The sequence below is a fragment of the Hyperolius riggenbachi genome, chromosome 10 (genome assembly GCF_040937935.1).
Source record: "Hyperolius riggenbachi isolate aHypRig1 chromosome 10, aHypRig1.pri, whole genome shotgun sequence".
Classification (NCBI taxonomy): Eukaryota; Metazoa; Chordata; class Amphibia; order Anura; family Hyperoliidae; genus Hyperolius; species Hyperolius riggenbachi.
The window spans coordinates 231291762-231310216 of record NC_090655.1 but is presented as its reverse complement, the minus strand read 5'-3'; the positions used below and the strand labels follow the sequence as shown (position 1 = coordinate 231310216).

At 49.3% G+C, this 18455-nt stretch overlaps 2 protein-coding genes across 2 annotated transcripts in view; both read right to left on the bottom strand.

Moving 5' to 3' along the window:
- LOC137534764 (zinc finger protein 84-like) overlaps positions 1 to 18455 on the bottom strand; it is a 253689-nt gene that overhangs the window by 232600 nt on the left and 2634 nt on the right. The gene's annotated exons all lie outside the window — the stretch shown is intronic.
- Positions 16588 to 16980, bottom strand: LOC137536427 (histone H2A type 2-B-like). The gene has a single exon (XM_068258627.1). The coding sequence runs from the start codon at positions 16978 to 16980 to the stop codon at positions 16588 to 16590; it is 393 nt and encodes a 130-aa protein (XP_068114728.1).

The window sequence follows — 18455 nt, the reverse complement described above, 5'->3', positions numbered from 1 at the left end:
GTAGGCAGGTGTATATGTCCCCAGTATATGTAGGCAGGGGTATATGTCCCCAGTATATGTAGGCAGGGGTATATGCCCCAGTATATGTAGCCAGGGGGTATATGTCCCCAGTATATGTAGCCAGGTGTATATGTCCCCAGTATAGGTAGGCAGGGGTATATGTCCCCAGTATATGTAGGCAGGTGTATATGTCCCCAGTATATGTAGGCAGGTGTATATGTCCCCAGTATATGTAGGCAGGGGTATATGTCCCCAGTATATGTAGGCAGGGGTATATGTCCCCAGTATATGTAGGCAGGGGTATATGTCCCCAGTATATGTAGGCAGGGGTATATGTCCCCAGTATATGTAGGCAGGTGTATATGTCCCCAGTATATGTAGGCAGGTGTATATGTCCCCAGTATATGTAGGCAGGGGTATATGTCCCAGTATATGTAGGCAGGTGTATATGTCCCCAGTATATGTAGGCAGGTGTATATGTCCCCAGTATATGTAGGCAGGGGTATATGTCCCCAGTATATGTAGGCAGGTGTATATGTCCCCAGTATATGTAGGCAGGTGTATATGTCCCCAGTATATGTAGGCAGGTGTATATGTCCCCAGTATATGTAGGCAGGTGTATATGTCCCCAGTATATGTAGGCAGGGGTATATGTCCCCAGTATATGTAGGCAGGGGTATATGTCCCAGTATATGTAGGCAGGGGTATATGTCCCCAGTATATGTAGGCAGGGTTATATGTCCCCAGTATATGTAGGCAGGGGTATATGTCCCCAGTATATGTAGGCAGGGGTATATGTCCCCAGTATATGTAGGCAGGGGTATATGTCCCCAGTATATGTAGCCAGAGGTATATGTGCCCAGTATATGTAGCCAGAGGTATATGTCCCCAGTATATGTAGGCAGGGGTACATGTCCCCAGTATATGTAGTCAGGAGTATATGTCCCCAGTATATGTAGGCAGGAGTATATGTCCCCAGTATATGTAGGCGGGTGTATATGTCCCCAGTATATGCAGGCGGGTGTATATGTCCCCAGTATATGTAGGCAGGGGTATATGTCTCCAGTATATGTAGGCAGGGGTATATGTCTCCAGTATATGTAGGCAGGGGTATATGTCTCCAGTATATGTAGGCAGGGGTATATGTCCCCGGTATATGTAGGCAGGTGTATATGTCCCCGGTATATGTAGCCAGAGGTATATGTGCCCGGTATATGTAGCCAGGGATATATGTGCCCAGTATATTGTAGCCAGGTTCCCCCCAGGAGGAGAGAGCGAGGGAAGGAGAGCAGCACCTCAGGGTGCTCTCCCTCCCTCGCTCTCTCCTCCGGAATGAAGTGCGGTGGCTGGCAGCGGGGCGGAACTTACCTTCCGTGTCCTCCGTCTGGTCTCGTCGCCGGCGCGGGATGATTTGCCACTACTCTGGCCTGATCCAGACCAGAGCAGCGGCTGCGGCACCAGAACTTCCGGCCGGCGCATGGAGCGACACGGAAGGTAAGTCCCGCCCACTGCCAAACGCCGCCGCACACACAGATCGGAGGGGAGAGCGAGGAAGGCTAGCACCCTAAGGTGAGAGAAGGGGGGGAGATGGCCCCCTTCTCCGCCGCTGCCCACAGCTTTACCTCCGCTGCGCTGCTTCCCTCCGAGAGCCGCGACACATACCCGAAGCTGCCGCGACACATGTATGTGTCGCGGCACATGGGTTGGGAACCACTGCTTTAAGTGGTACAGAGGTGCCCCATAGACACTTTACGGGTTCTGCTACTCAAGAAAGATTGGCCCCCAGCCTGGGGGGGGGGGGGGGGTCACTAAGAAGAGGCAAAGGAAGGGTTGTGAACATTAAGGGGGCGCCATTAAGGTTTTGCTGGGGGATGTGTGTGTGTGTGTGGGGGGGTGATTTGTAGTTATGCACCTGCCAGGGAGTGAAATTTAGGAGTTCCTCTGAATGCTGGGAGGCACCATTCTTGGTTTAAACAAATTGATAGAAGAAGCCACTTTGAGGACAAAACTCTGGACAAGTCTAATTTGTCCTCAATCTTGGGAAAAGGTTTAATATGGTTCTTTGCAGTTGATGCACAAAAGTGGGGTGTGATTGCCAATATTACCAGCATTGTACCGTGAGTTACGATATCAGTTTAACCTGCGGTACTAGAGTAGGATGAGCGTTGCTGCAGTAACGTGTTACTATATTACTAATGGTAACACTCATTAGTAGTGTAACACCATAGCAATGCTCTCGCTACTCGAGTACTGTGAATAGCGTAACTTGCGGTATAATGCTGCCGGTTATAACTGTAATATTGCCATGTGCTTTCTGTTATTTCATGCACTTTATTGCACCAACCCTTTTGTAACTTAAAGCAAACCTGTAAATAAAAAAAAGTAAATGGCAGCTGGCATCTCCCCTCAGTCATACGCGATGGCTGCTGATCACGTGATCACTACAATCGCCGTCGGATCGAAGTGATCATTTTGACAGCGGCATCGGCAGGGGGGAAAAAGAAGAGGATCCACTCACCTCCCTGCTGTTCCAGCGACGATCGGCGCCCCACTCTGCTCTGGCCGGCATCTCTGCTCCGTCTGACGTCAGCGCCGGGTCCCGGCTTGATGATGTCATCAAGCCGCGACGCCAACCTGAGCGTCATTTGGAGCGGAGATGCCGGCTGGAGAAGAAGGGGGCTACTGCGGCTCATCACTGGAGCCTGGAAGGTGAGTGATTGCTGCTGGCGTAAGGGGGGACACTTGCCACCATGGGGGGGACACTGCCCAGCCAGCCACAGACAGGATCCGGCCGCCTGACCCCCCCAAACGCGCGCACCCCCCTCCACCGCAAAATGCCCTGGTCCTTAAGGGGGGTTAGGTGGCCGGTCCCGAAGTGGTTAAACCTCTCAGCGGCAATCTTTGTGCAGTGGTGTGTAGTGGCCGCCATGCTTGTGCGCATGTTTACGGGAGTGCAGGCGATCACGGTTTTCCAGCCGCTACAGTCAGGCTGAGGTAGTTCAGTGATAGTTAAGTGACAAAAAAAAAACCACAGATTCTGCACTGAGGCCTTATTCAGGGGGCAGTAGAGGTGGTGAAGGATTATTGGGTTATGGTTGGTGTACTACAAGGACCAGCAGACCTGTCTCCAACAGCTAACGTGTGCACTGGACAAACAGGATTGCAAATGCAATATAACAATAGCAAGAAAAAGAAAAACAGCCCTCAGAAGGGTGAACTACTGTAGCACTAAGCACTGACTACACCTGTCTGCAACAGCTAAAGTGCTTGATTCACTAAGACAAATAGGGCTTGATTCACTAAGACAAATATCATGCCTTATCCAAGTTAACACGCCTTATCAAAGTAACATAGCGAGCACAACAAACTTACTATGAATTTGCTATGAACTGTAAACTTGGATAAGGCATGCTATTTGTCTTAGTGAATCAAGCCCAAAGTGCACTGTGTGGACACACTGAACAACAATATCATTACAAGATCAAAACAGAGCCTCAGGGAACAGAGAGGTCTCAGGGGTTATGTAGATGGTGAATTGGTATTGTAGCAGCAAGAAACCCCACTGGGGACACAGAACACAGGCCTAACTAACACTTCCCCTATCTGCAGCACACTCTCCCTGATCTGCCTAGCACAGAAGCCAAACACAGACTGCAAAATAGCTGCTGTGCTGGCTTTCTGATAGGTGTGTGTGTGTCATCTCTAGATGGGAGGCATTGGAAGGAGGTGGCAGTGTGTGTGTATGTATGTATGTATGTTCAATTTTACCATGTCCAAGTCTGCTATGAAGAAGTACCCTGGGGGCCCAAAACACGTTAGCTGCATGTATGGGGGATCACTGCTTTAATCGTTTATAATGAAGAGGAAATTGTTCAGCATCTGGAATGAAAGGAAGCACTGGTGTATCTATTATGTTTAGTCAGAAAATGCCTGTACACACATTGGATAAGCCAGCAAATGGTTTGCCAATATTCTTTCTTAGTAGCGCCACAGAAATGTTCTACAATTATTCTAGTATATTGTGCTGGATGGGAAACATGTTTCATTAGTATTTATACATTTTGCCACAGAAAATGAGTTGTATGTGCCCAAAGTGTAGATTTGATGATTTTTAAATGTGCTTATCAGTATTGTCTGGTGCACTTTTAAGCCTCAGAAGAAGCGGATTAAGCGAAACGGTTGTCAGGCCGTGCACCCAGTGGCATCCACTGTCACCCCACAACACTGCTCATGATAAGTATCACTTTTTATACTGTATGCTATGCACAAGATGGACTCTTTGGGCTCTATTCATAAAAGGTTACCGCAAGTTTTCCGCTCAAAACAGCGGATTTTCCCGTCCATTTAGCAAAGTGGGCATTCATAAAAGCTGTTCCCGCATGAAAATCTACAATCCCCCAGCAGAGCGAGAAATTTCCGCCTTCTCCAGTGTTTTTCTAGATTTATCTAGAAAAAAGTAACAAAATGGCCATTCATGAAGTTAAGAGGAAGCGGTATGTGGACGGGAAATACCACTTCCTTTGATTTTGCGGATTACATACAAGTGAATGGGACAGACCTTCCAGAGAGAGCAGTGCACGGAGGGACTCTGCCGGCATAAGTGTTTCCGCATGCCTTCCGACAGCTTACCGCCAGCTTTCAGCGGGAGATCTCCGCTCTTGTATCGCAGCTGGCAAGATTTTTTTGAATGACCACCCAGAAGTGTAAAATACCGCTGCGGTATTTTACCTCTACGAGTATTTACGCCACAAGTTTTTTATGAATAGAGCCCCTTATGGCAGCACAGTGGCGTAGTGGTTAGCGCTCTTGCCTTGCAACGCTGGGTCTCCGGATTCAAATTCCAGCCAGGTCAACATCTGCAATGAGTTTATATGTTCTCCTCGTGTCTGCGTGGCTTTCCTCCCACATCCCCAAAAAACATACAGATAAGTTAACTGGCTTCCCTCTAAGTAGACCATCCCCTACTCCTCTAGTCCCTCCAGTCCATTGGCATTCATGCCCTGGCCTGGCTCTCATCCTACCTCTCCAACCGCACCTTCACGACCTCCTTAAATGAGTCCTCGTCTACCCCCAACCACCTCTCGGTAGGAGTCCCCCAAGGCTCGGTCCTTGGCCCCCTACTGTTCTCCCTATACACATCCTCCATTGGAAAGGTTATCTCCTTCATGGGTTTTAACTATAATCTGTATACAGATGACACCCAGATCTACCTCCACACCCCTGACATATCCACCACTACTATGGACAAGGTCTCCTCCTGCCTATTCAGCCATCTCCTCCTGAATGTCCACTAGGTTCCTGAAACTAAACCTGGACAAATGGAATTTATGATCTTCCCCCCCCCTGGCCATCCCTGACCCTCCCAGATGTAAATGTCCCTGTTAACCACACTACTAGGGATGATCACAGATATGCACATTTTTATGCAAATATATGCAGCTTGAAAATGGACCAATCAATTTAAACCTGGGTTTAAATTGATTTGTCCGTTTTCAAACTGCATACATTTGCATCTCATTGATCATCCCTACACATTACCATTCGCCATACGTCTCAAGCCCGCTGTCTGTGTGTCACTCTGGACTCCGCACTCTTCACCCCCCCCCCCATCCAAAACCTCAAAAAGTCCTACAACTTTCACCTCTGTAACATCTGCAAGATCCACCCTTTCCTGACCTCTGCCACCACCAAACTCCTCATCCTTGCCCTCCTAATTTCCCGCCTTGACTACTGCAACGCCCTTCTGTCTTGTCTCCCTATGACCCAAATATCCCCGCTGCAGTCCATCATGAATGTGGCAGCCAGAATTATCCACTCCTCCCATCGCTCCACCACAGCGGCTCCCCTCTGTGAATCCCTCCACTGGCTCCCTATCCAGTCCAGAATTCAAGATACTGTGTCCGGCCTACAAATCTTTCCACAAAACAAAACCTGTCCAACCTACATTTCCAATCTTACCCAGAGGTAGGGATGATTAATGAGATGCAAATTCTTCTGAAATTATGCACATTTTTATGCAAATATATGCAGCTTGAAAAAGGACCAATCAATTTAAACCTGGGTTTAAAGTGACTGGTCCAATTTCAAATTGCATACATTTGCATTACAATTTGCATCAACTCAGAACCATTTGCTTATCTGTGATCATCCCTACATACCTTGCCGCTCACTCCGATCCTCCAATGAACTATGCATGACTACCCCCCGCATCACCCAATCCCATGCACGCCTCCAGGACTTCTCAAGAGCCGCTCTAACACTATGGAACTCCCTACCTCCCCCCATTAGGGTTTCCCCCCTCCTTCAACATCTTTAAGAAGACCCTCAAAACTCACCTTTTCACTCTGGTCTACCCCCCCCCCCCCTCACCACTAGTGCTCTAAACCCTCAGCTGAACTCTTGTCCCCTACCTTTCATGTCCCCACCTCTCCCTCGTCTAGATTATAAGCCTTTAGGCAGGGCCCTCCTCCTTATGTCACCTACCTGTTCACGCACCTCATCACCATATCCCACCATCCTATGGATCTGAGTTAACTGGACTTGCCTAATCTCCATGCTCCCATCCAGTGACTGACTAAGCATTACCTTACACTCATACTGTGCTGCGTGTTCTGGTTTGTTTGCACCGCTTTGTGAGTCAGGCCCAATATTTTTACAAAGTGTTTGCACGCCAGTGAAAAGCCCTTTATCACGCCTAAACTCAGTTTAGGCATGATAAGAAGAAACTCACGCAAATTTTCCGCGCACAAACGAGTGGCGCACAGTGCAGTGCGCGCGACGCCCCCATTAAACCCTATGGGCGCTGCGCGCGGAGTTGCGCGATTGCGCACGCAAAACTTTGCGCACGATAAAGAGCACAAAGCGGTGCTAACTCAGCGGTGCAAAGGTTATCACGCCTAAAATCTTTTAGGCTTAATAACTGAGTTATCACCGCTTTGTGAATCAGGCCCATTGTCTGTAACCTTAACCAATGTACAGCGCTGTGTAATCAAGCAGCTGTCCAGGCCTGGAGTGTAACTTGAAGGCAGTTCACTGTACCCACTCCCCACTTATTCTGGGCTCCAGAGCTGGTCGAGGTTAGGCAATGAAGAAATTGAGTTGTGTATTGCCTTTTGGAAGTATGAAATGTAGAGGGAATAAAAATACAGGAAGCGGAGGAGTGCTGTACTCTTATTCATCACCACATGGTGGCAGTGGTGCATCAATCTGTAAAATGCAAAGAAAAGATACAGACTATGGATTTGATTTACAAGGTAAAGGAACTCCGAGAATAGAATCAAACAAAATACTGGAGGTGGGGTATAGACAAACAAGGAAGTTTTAAGAGCGCCTCAGACAATTATCGTTACATGTATGACGGTTAAACAGCTCTCCAAAGACAGAGTGGGCGGCCCTTAGAAGAGCCGTTGGGTGGAACGATGCTCAGAATAGAGGAATAGGAGGTTAAGCCTCCGAAGCCGTAGAGGGTACGTCCCTGGTGCTTGAGGGCCTACACCACATCCATGGCATATTTTTTTTTTTATTCACTTGATCACAATGTAAGGGTGTCTTCAGAGCTCCCTACTGTCCTGCCTTTTGGAAGGACTGTCCCCTCTTTCAGGGCTGAGGCTAAAAGCTATATAAATATATGATTTTTTTCTCCTTAAAATTGTCTGATTAAACTTTATTTTCGTCTTTTAAATTGATATGCTACATATTTTCACACGTTAATAAGGACAAGTAGAGACTGGAGATGATAGAAAGGACCAGTGTGGTTAGGCTTCTGCATTCTTTATGGTGTGTCTGATGACTAGGGGCGCAGAGGGGGTGTAGCTAGTGGAGTGGCTGGCAAAGTCCCCCCCTCTTATCTCAAAATGTTGGTGGGTAATTATGCATCTTTATATCTGGTGTGAAAACTACTTATATGTTCTCAACGTGTATCTCTCTGCAGCAGCAAGGTTTTTATGTATCAAATATGCGCAAATTCAGCACCACCATGCCACTGCCAGTGGGGAGAAGCAGGTGTGAGGGAATTCTCAACACAATGCTTTCCCAGTTTTCTGTGATCCCCACAAACTAAACTCGCAGAATTTTGCGCTACTACACCCCCATACAAATTCTACATGAATACCCCCACTAGAATAGGTCATAGGGATTCGAGGGGTAGGCCATTTTGACGGCAGACAGGCGGTGCTTACCATATACAGCAAAACAACCTTACAGATGTATTACTTTCCCAATCTTTCAGCGACCGTTTTCTACATGTTCTTGCACTGCAATTACATCACTCTGTGACGTCACCACTCATAGCTCAACGTTCTTAGCAGATGCAGCCAGTGATCGGTAAGATGAGCGGGGACGATGAATAAGCAGCGATTATCGGGCTGTTCAGTGACATCACGGGAAGCCATTTGCCTCCGCTTCTTTCAGTGGTGGCCGGTGGTAGAACAATCCCGCTGTTGTGCGTAGTTTATAGCAATGCTGACTGCTGCTTACATTGCGGGGATATGACAGCACTTTTATAGAGAAAGTGGGTGGCCCTGAGAAGGACCTTTGTGTTCTAGTTGGAATCAGTGAAGCAGCCGGATTAGCCTCCGAAGCCGTAGAGGGTGCGCCCCTGGCGCTTGAGGGCGTACACCACATCCATGGCGGTGACCGTCTTCCTCTTGGCGTGCTCGGTGTAGGTGACGGCATCCCGGATGACGTTCTCCAGGAAAACCTTCAGCACTCCGCGGGTCTCCTCATAGATGAGGCCAGAAATGCGCTTGACACCCCCTCTGCGGGCCAGACGGCGGATGGCGGGCTTAGTAGTGTTGTCCGGATCATGAACGATTCGGATCTTTGATCCGAATCTATTTTATGAGTCGATCATCCGAATCATCAAAATGAGTGATTCGGATCGCAAAAGGGGCGGGGCCAGAAGCGACACGCCCCCTCTCAGCGGGCAGCGGGGTTCGGGAAGCAGAGCAGGGACGGATCGCTGAGTTGGAGGGGAGCCAGCCTTGCACAGGGACAGGTAGATGTGAGAGAGGGGACATGTGTGCCACTGCCAGATATGTGTAGAGCACACATACTGGCTATAACGTGCTGCCCATTATAGGCTGGCTGTTCCGTAGTTGTGCACAGTGATCACATTGGAAGCTTTTGGCTCAGCACAGCTCAGTAACTTTGCAGGCACTGTGATTGCTTTGCAATATTATCCTCCCAGACTCTGCTCTATACAGCTGCACTTATCTTCGGGGAATGCTTTCTTTCACTGTGCGACATTTGCATGAGAAAGTACACAGATGAGCATATAGGTGAAATACATGTAAAGCATATGATTGCAGCATGTGGGTATTGTGTGCAAGCAAACACTTCTGCTCTCTGCTCGTCCCTTCTCTGTCCACTCCCTGCCCTCTGTCCATCATCTCCCCTTCTCTGTGTGTCCACTAGTGTTGGGCGAACAGTGTTCGCCACTGTTCGGGTTCTGCAGAACATCACCCTGTTCGGGTGATGTTCGAGTTCGGCCGAACACCTGACGGTGCTCGGCCAAACCGTTCGGCCATATGGCCGAACTAAGAGCGCATGGCCGAACGTTCCCCGAACGTTCGGCTAGCGCTGTGATTGGCCGAACGGGTCACGTGGTTCGGACCCGAACGCGCTCTGATTGGCCGAACGGTCATGTGGTTCGGGTAAATAAATACCCGAACCACGTCATATCTCCGCCATTTGTCTGTGGGTTTAGCTTTGGGTAGGCAGGCAGGGTAGTTCGCGCTCCAGCCACGCTAGCCAGGGTCCCCCCTGTCATTGTGTCACTGCTGGGAACAGTAGTACACCGCTTGCTCAGCCACACTATATAGCATTCTGTTTACTGCCACTCTGTGTACCTCGCTCAGCCACACTATATAGCATTCTGTTTACTGCCACTCTGTGTCTGCTGGGAATAGTAGTACACCGCTTGCTCAGCCACACTATATAGCATTCTGTTTACTGCCACTCTGTGTACCTCGCTCAGCCACACTATATAGCATTCTGTTTACTGCCACTCTGTGTCTGCTGGGAATAGTGGTACACCGCTCGCTCAGCCACACTATATAGCATTCTGTTCACTGTTCTGTGTCTGCTTGGAATAGTGGTACACCGCTCGCTCAGCCACACTATATAGCATTCTGTTTACTGTTCTGTGTCTGCTGGGAATAGTGGTACACCGCTCGCTCAGCCACACTATATAGCATTCTGTTTACTGTTCTGTGTCTGCTGGGAATAGTGGTACACCGCTCGCTCAGCCACACTATATAGCATTCTGTTCACTGTTCTGTGTCTGCTGGGAATAGTGGTACACCGCTCGCTCAGCCACACTATATAGCATTCTGTTCACTGTTCTGTGTCTGCTGGGAATAGTGGTACACCGCTCGCTCAGCCACACTATATAGCATTCTGTTTACTGTTCTGTGTCTGCTGGGAATAGTGGTACACCGCTCGCTCATCCACACTATATAGCATTCTGTTCACTGTTCTGTGTCTGCTGGGAATAGTGGTACACCGCTCGCTCAGCCACACTATATAGCATTCTGTTCACTGTTCTGTGTCTGCTGGGAATAGTGGTACACCGCTCGCTCAGCCACACTATATAGCATTCTGTTCACTGTTCTGTGTCTGCTGGGAATAGTGGTACACCGCTCGCTCAGCCACACTATATAGCATTCTGTTTACTGTTCTGTGTCTGCTGGGAATAGTGGTACACCGCTCGCTCAGCCACACTATATAGCATTCTGTTTACTGTTCTGTGTCTGCTGGGAATAGTGGTACACCGCTCGCTCAGCCACACTATATAGCATTCTGTTTACTGTTCTGTGTCTGCTGGGAACAGTAGTACACCGCTCGCTCAGCCAGAGTATATAGCATTGTGTTTACTGCCACTCTGTGTACACCGCTCAGCCAGACTATATACCATTGTTTACTGACACTCTGTGTACACCGCTCAGCCAGACTATATACCATTGTTTACTGACACTCTGTGTACACCGCTCAGCCAGACTATATACCATTGTTTACTGCCACTCTGATTCTGCTGGGAACAGTAGTACACCGCTCGCTCAGCCAGACTATATAGCATTGTGTTTACTGCCACTCTGTGTACACCGCTCAGCCAGACTATATACCATTGTTTACTGACACTCTGTGTACACCGCTCAGCCAGACTATATACCATTGTTTACTGAAACTCTGTGTACACCGCTCAGCCAGACTATATACCATTGTTTACTGCCACTCTGATTCTGCTGGGAACAGTAGTACACCGCTCGCTCAGCCAGACTATATACCATTGTTTACTGACACTATATAGCAGACTATATAGCATTGTGTGTACACCGCTCAGCCAGACTATATACCATTGTTTACTGACACTCTGTGTACACCGCTCAGCCAGACTATATACCATTGTTTACTGCCACTCTGATTCTGCTGGGAACAGTAGTACACCGCTCGCTCAGCCAGACTATATACCATTGTTTACTGACACTCTGTGTACACCGCTCAGCCAGACTATATACCATTGTTTACTGCCACTCTGATTCTGCTGGGAACAGTAGTACACCGCTCGCTCAGCCAGACTATATAGCATTGTGTTTACTGCCACTCTGTGTACACCGCTCAGCCACACTATATAGCATTGCGTACTCTGCCAGTCAGTGTGTATATTGCTGGGATCAGTAATACTCCACTCACCGTCAACCACTATATGAGCTCAACATGAGTTCCCCAGAGACCTCCGCTGTGAGCAGCACTCCCAACAACAGCAACAGCCAACGCCCCACGCAAGCTATAACATCCACCCCAGCAGCCAGTGGTCAGCAGCAGCCCTCCCCGGAGGAGAACGTTGTGTCCATCAGTCCGTCGCCAGAGCGATTAATGAGGGCTGCCATTGAGGAGATGATGGGGCCTGATGTGGAGGAGGAGGTCTGGCTCAGGCCAGCATCCCAAGTTAATGTTGAGGACGATGAGGGGTCTGTGTCTGGGGATGTTGGGGTGGCAGAGGTGGTGGGTGGGTCAGACTCAGGAGAAGAGTTGTATGATGAGGATGATGATCGGGACCATCTGTATGTGCCTCAGAGTCCGACCCCGGAAAACATGTTGTATCGTGTGTTTAGGTACTAAAATCTGCGTTCCCTCCCAGTAGTGTTGGGCGAACAGTGTTTGCCACTGTTCGGGTTCTGCAGAACATCACCCTGTTCGGGGTGACTATATAGCAGACTATATAGCATTGTGTTTAATGCCACTCTGTGTACACGGCTCAGCCACACTATATAGCATTGTGTTTACTTCCACTCTGTGTCTGCTGGGAACAGTAGTACACCGCTCACCCGCCACTGTATAGCATTGTGCTCTGTGTCACTGCTGACAATAGTGGTACACCGCTCACCCACCACTGTATAGCATTTCTGTACTGCCACTGTACTGCTGCCAGTCAGCGTGTACTTTAAGGATAAGTGAAATGAGGAAGAAATCCGGTGAAAGAGGGAGGGGCAAGGGAAGAGGTGTTTCCCCTGACGGTTCACGTACAGGCCACAGGGGAGCACCCAAGAAAACCCACTCAATACTGCCCATGTTGTCCAGGACAACAACCCTCACAGATCCAAAAGAACAGGACCAGATAATTACTTGGATGACCTCTCAAGCGTCCAGCAGTGGGTTAAGCAGCACCAGCACATCACGCACGAGGTCCGAGTCCTCAGCCAGTTAAAGTCTGGGCTTTCTTTGAAGACTGCACTGAGGATGTTACCATGGCGATTTGCAAGGTGTGCAAGACCCGCCTGAGCAGGGGGAAAAGTATTAACAACCTCTCCACCACCAGCATGAGCCGCCACATTCTATCCAAACATCCCACTCTGTGGGCAAACGCGGCAGGACAGGGTACCACCAGCAACACTGCCTCCCTTGGGTTCACCAGACTCACCACCAGACCCGCCTCAGCAGCAGCAGTAGCCCAGCCATTGCGTGGTTCACAACATTCACAAACATCAGACGATGCTGACACTGTCACTTTCCGGACTAGTGCTCTTGAGGTCTCCCAGTGTTCATCAAACACAACAACCAACAGCCCTTCGGTGTGCAGCGCTACGGTTGAGTTGTCTGTCTCTGAGATGTTTGAGCACAAGAGGAAATTGCCAGCAAATGACCCCCGGGCCGTGGCAGTAACAGCCAGCCAGCATAGCCAAGCTTCTGGCCTGCGAAATGCTGCCATATCGAGTGGTGGAGACAAACAGCTTCAAGGGCATGATGTCAGTGGCCATCCCACGTTACGTGGTTCCCAGCAGTGCCTGAGTTGCATGAGCACGTGGTCAGCTAAATAACCCGAAGCTTGAAGAATGCCGTTGCCTGCAAGGTTCACCTCACCACTGACACCTGGACGAGTGCGTTCGGCCAGGGTCGATACATCTCCCTTACCGCGCACTGGGTGAACCTTGTGGAGCCTGGCAGCGATTCCTCACCTGCTACGGCGCGGGTGTTGCCCACGCCGCAAACAGCTGGATAACAACAGCAGCACCTACCTCTCTGACTCCTTCTCCTCCAACGCATCTCAAAGCTGTACCTCATCCGGAAATGCTAACCCAGCACCAGCAGCAGTAGGATCGTGGAAGCAGTGCAGCACAGCTGTTGGCATGCGTCAGCAAGCGTTGCTGAAGCTGATCTGCCTTGGGGATAAGCAGCACACAGGGGAGGAAATTTGGAGGGGAATAAAGGAACAGACGGATTTGTGGCTGGCACCGCTGGACCTGAAACCGGGCATGAAGCTAGACACCTGGCACGAACTGGCAATGTACGCAATAGAGGTGCTGGCTTGCCCGGCAGCCAGCGTTATGTCGGAACGCTGTTTCAGTGCTGCCGGAGGCATCATCACAGATCCGCGTATCCGCCTCTCCACAGAAAATGCAGACCGTCTGACTCAAATTAAAATGAATCAATCCTGGATTGGAAACGACTACGCAACACTCCTGGACCCCAACCAAGTAACATGACCGATGAACATCTGGGATGGTTTAGCGTTTCCGGTCCCTGTTTATTGAACCTCTCATCTGTATTACATTTATGACTGCATGGCGGCAAAAAGCATTGCTGCTATATCCGCACGCTTTTTGTCCTCATGCAAGGCCTGGGTTGTTGTGTCTCACAAAGCGTGGCCTTCTCCTCCTGCGCCTCCTCCTGTTCCATCACGTGTGCTGCTGCTGCTGGGTTACCGTTGCCGGTCCCTGTTTATGGAACCTCTTATCTTTATTACATTTATGACTACATGGCGGTACAAAGCATGCTATCCGCACGCTTTTTGTCCTCATGCAAGGCCTGGGTTGTTGTGTCTCACAAAGCGTGGCCTTCTCCTCCTGCGCCTCCTCCTGTTCCATCACGTGTGCTGCTGCTGGGTTAGCGTTGCCGCGTGGTCCCTGTTTATTGAACCACTTATCTTTATTACATTTATGACTGCATGGTGGTACAAAGCATGCTATCCGCACGCTTCTTGTCCTCATGCAAGGCCTGGGTTGTTGTGTCTCAAAGCGTGGCCTTCTCCTCCTGCGCCACCCTCCTCCTGTTCCATCACGTGTGCTGCTGCTGGGTTAGCATTACCGGTCCCTTTTCCTGGAACCTCTTATATGTATTACATTTATGACTGCATGCCGACAAAAAGCATGTTACCTGTGCAAAGAAAACAGACATTTCCCGCATTTAAAAGACAGTTTTCCCTTTGAAACTTTAAAATCGATTTTCTCAAAAACTATAAGCTCTTTTTGCTAAATTTTTTTTTCCTCTTGTACCCACTCCCAAGGTGCACATACCCTGTAAATTTGGGGTATGTAGCATGTAAGGAGGCTTTACAAACCACAAAAGTTCGGGTCCCCATTGACTTCCATTATGTTCGGAGTTCAGGTCGAACACCCGAACATCGCGGCCATGTTCGGCCCGAACCCGAACATCTAGATGTTCGCCCAACACTAGTGTCCACCCCCTCCCCTTCTCCTGTCCTGCTAGTCATTTCACCCCCGAATGCTTCCCTAGTAAAATGATCCGAGATTCGGATCAAAGATCCGGATCTTTTCAATGATCCGATTCGAATCATCCGGATCATTGAAAAGATCCGAACTTCCCATCTCTAGGGCTTAGTGATGCCCTGGATGTTATCCCGGAGCACCTTCCTGTGCCGCTTGGCACCTCCTTTCCCGAGTCCCTTCCCGCCCTTTCCTCGGCCAGACATGATTACGATGCTACTTCTTCTCCGACGTAGAGACGAACAACTGATCAGTGCTGCCTCCTTCTCTCCTCTTATACAGTCTGAGCGGACCTGAGGGGAGACTGCGCTGAAGAGGGCGGAGCCACAGGCAGATTTGGCATAAATGCTAAAATCTCTTGTATACAGATAATGTTTTGGAAGTGTTGGTTATTCTGGTTTCTCAGCCTGTAATACTTTGCATGTCTACACACAGATCAGAGTTTATATTTGCAGTAATTCGTTTTTGTCCCCACAGACACCAGTATAAGTATCACTCCTAAATATAGGTACTGCACTGTTCATCCCACAATGGACATACAAGGATGATCTATCTATCCCTCCAGGATCCCCCCTCCCCTTTTAGTAAAATGGCATTGTTGCAATATAATTACAAACCTCCCGTATCTCTTATAGCGGAACTCTGAGCTGGCATTGCAGGGAGCAGCACAGCCGGGGAAATGCTGAATATTACGGGGCAGCTTCCGGTACAGCATCACATAATGCCACAACACAGATCTGCACATCCATCCCGACTGTTCCGGGGAAATTCGGCGGCAAATTTGAAAATTACAACTGCTCTGCCTCCACCAATCACAGCTACAGGAGCTTCTCCCATGAGCCAATAGCACGGCCAGAATATTACTCTCCATACTGAATCAGGCATTTAGTGTGCAGATAAATATTGTCTGTACTACTTGGTGATTTTAAATAAAACCTACATTAATTGTAAAAAAATAAAATAAAAAAAAAGTTTGATTTCTAATAACAGAAGCCGTCAGGGGAAGATGTATCCTAAATAGAGACATCCCCATCACTATATACAGTACATGAAGGATACTTGAAACACCCACTGCATGCTTGTTATACAAGTGTTTTGTGCAACTTGTCTCCTACATACATTACAGGTCTATAGAAGCTGCTTTGGCAACCTGCGTGTGAATCAGAAGGAAGCGACTAGTGGTATTTTATATGGAACTTAGTGTCACTATCAGGATTCCTCTGAACGGCTACATTGGGCTGATACGGGACTTTACTGTAGTATGTTAATTAACCCCCTAGTATTGTTCCTGCAATTAATTGAGCGTGTAGCTTGATATTTATAATCCGTCACTGGTAGGCAATAATTACTTAGGTAGATATGAAATGTCCAGCGTGTGTTTATGTGTAGAGTCTGCTGCAACACGCCAGTGAACTGTGAGAAGACGGAAGGTGCACGCTTATCTTTCTTTGTTCTTGTAGGTGGATATGAAAACGTAAATAGAAATGGTTTAAACTATACCGGGTTATTAAGCGCTTTAGCAGACAGTGTGGGTGGCTCTGAAAAGAGCCTTTGGGTTCTGTGGAATATCTTTCGCTGCAGGGAGTTACTTGGTCTTGGCGGCCTTGTGGCTCTCGGTCTTCTTGGGCAGCAGCACGGCCTGGATGTTGGGCAGGACGCCCCCCTGGGCGATGGTCACCCCACCCAGCAGCTTGTTGAGCTCCTCGTCGTTGCGCACGGCCAGCTGCAGGTGGCGGGGGATGATGCGGGTCTTCTTGTTGTCCCGGGCGGCGTTACCAGCCAGCTCCAGGATCTCAGCGGTCAGATACTCCAGCACTGCGGCCAGATAGACCGGAGCTCCGGCCCCCACCCGCTCCGCATAGTTGCCCTTCCTCAGCAGACGGTGAACACGGCCGACTGGGAACTGCAGCCCGGCCCGGGAGGAGCGAGTCTTGGCCTTGGCACGAGCCTTGCCGCCTTGTTTGCCTCTTCCGGACATGATGAATTGTAGTATTAGATAGACTAATGCAGAAATAGTCGCCTTCACCCCCTCCTCCTGCCCTATATACTCTGCTGCCCGCCCCGCGCTGTCTCCTGATTGGCTCCTGTCCGATTCAGCCAATGGAATGGAGGACCAGCATTTCACCAATTAGCAAACTCTGGGCGTTCCTCTGCACTGAAGCCACCATCCAGTATTATCTTCTGGTTCTCAGTAATGTGTTTTGCACACGGCGCGTCTCCAGCCAGTGAGAGGGAAGGAAATCATCAGCCAGTGACGCTGCCCAATAGTGTAGAGAGAAGCGCTGCAGCCTGATTAGCATAGGCCGCCTATATAAGGAGGGGAGGAGGCGCTGCGCCTCATTGTGTCTCCGCACTCTGCAGTAGAGATGGGAAGTTCGGATTTTTTCAATGATCCGGATGATTCGAATCGGATCATTGAAGAGATCCGGATTTTTGATCCGAATCTCGGATCATTTTACTACCGGAAGCATTGGGGGTGAAATGAACAGCAGGACAGGTCTGTGGACAGGAGAAGGGGAGGGAGTGGACACAGAGAGAAGGGGAGAAGATGGACAGAGGGCAGGGAGTGGACAGAGAAGGGAGGAGGGACGAGCAGAGAGCAGAAATGTTTGCACGTAATACCCACAGTCATATGCTTCACATATATTTCACCTATATGTTCATCTGTACACTTTGAAAGAAAAGGTCGCACAGTGAAAGAAAGCATTCCCAGAAGATAAGTACAGCTGTTTAGTGCCGAGTGCAGGAGGATTATATTGCCTTTCAATCACACTGTGCAAAGTTACTGAGCTGTGCTGAGCCAAAAGCTTCCCATGTGATCACTGTGCAGCACTACTGAACAGCCAGCCTATAATGAGCACGCAGCACGTTATAGCCAGTATGTGTGCTCTACACATATCTGGCAGTGGCACCCATGTCCCCTCTCTCTCATCTACCTGTCTCCCTGCAAGGCTGACTCCCATCCAACAGAGCGATCCATCTCTGCTCTGCTTCCAAGACCCCGCTGCCCGCTTAGAGGGGGCGTGTCGCTCCTGGCCCCGCCCCTTTTGCGATCCGAATCACTCATTTTGATGATTCGGATGATCGACTCATAAAATAGATTCGGATCAAAGATCCGAATCGTTCATGATCCGGACAACACTACTCTGCAGAGTTACTGAGATTCCGCAGCAATGCCTGAACCAGCCAAGTCCGCCCCGGCGCCCAAAAAGGGCTCTAAGAAAGCGGTGAGCAAGACTCTGAAGAAGGATGGCAAGAAGCGCAGGAAGACCAGGAAGGAGAGCTACGCCATCTAGGTGTACAAGGTGCTGAAGCAGGTGCACCCCGACACCGGCATCTCCTCCAAGGCCATGAGCATCATGAACTCCTTCGTCAATGACATCTTCGAGCGCATCGCCGGGGAAGCTTCCCGCCTGGCTCATTACAACAAGCGCCACACCATCACCTCCCGGG

What these genes read in the sequence shown, in the direction of transcription:
- LOC137536427 (XM_068258627.1), bottom strand. Translation starts at nt 16,980, where the DNA reads ATGTCCGGAAGAGGCAAACAAGGCGGCAAGGCTCGTGCCAAGGCCAAG.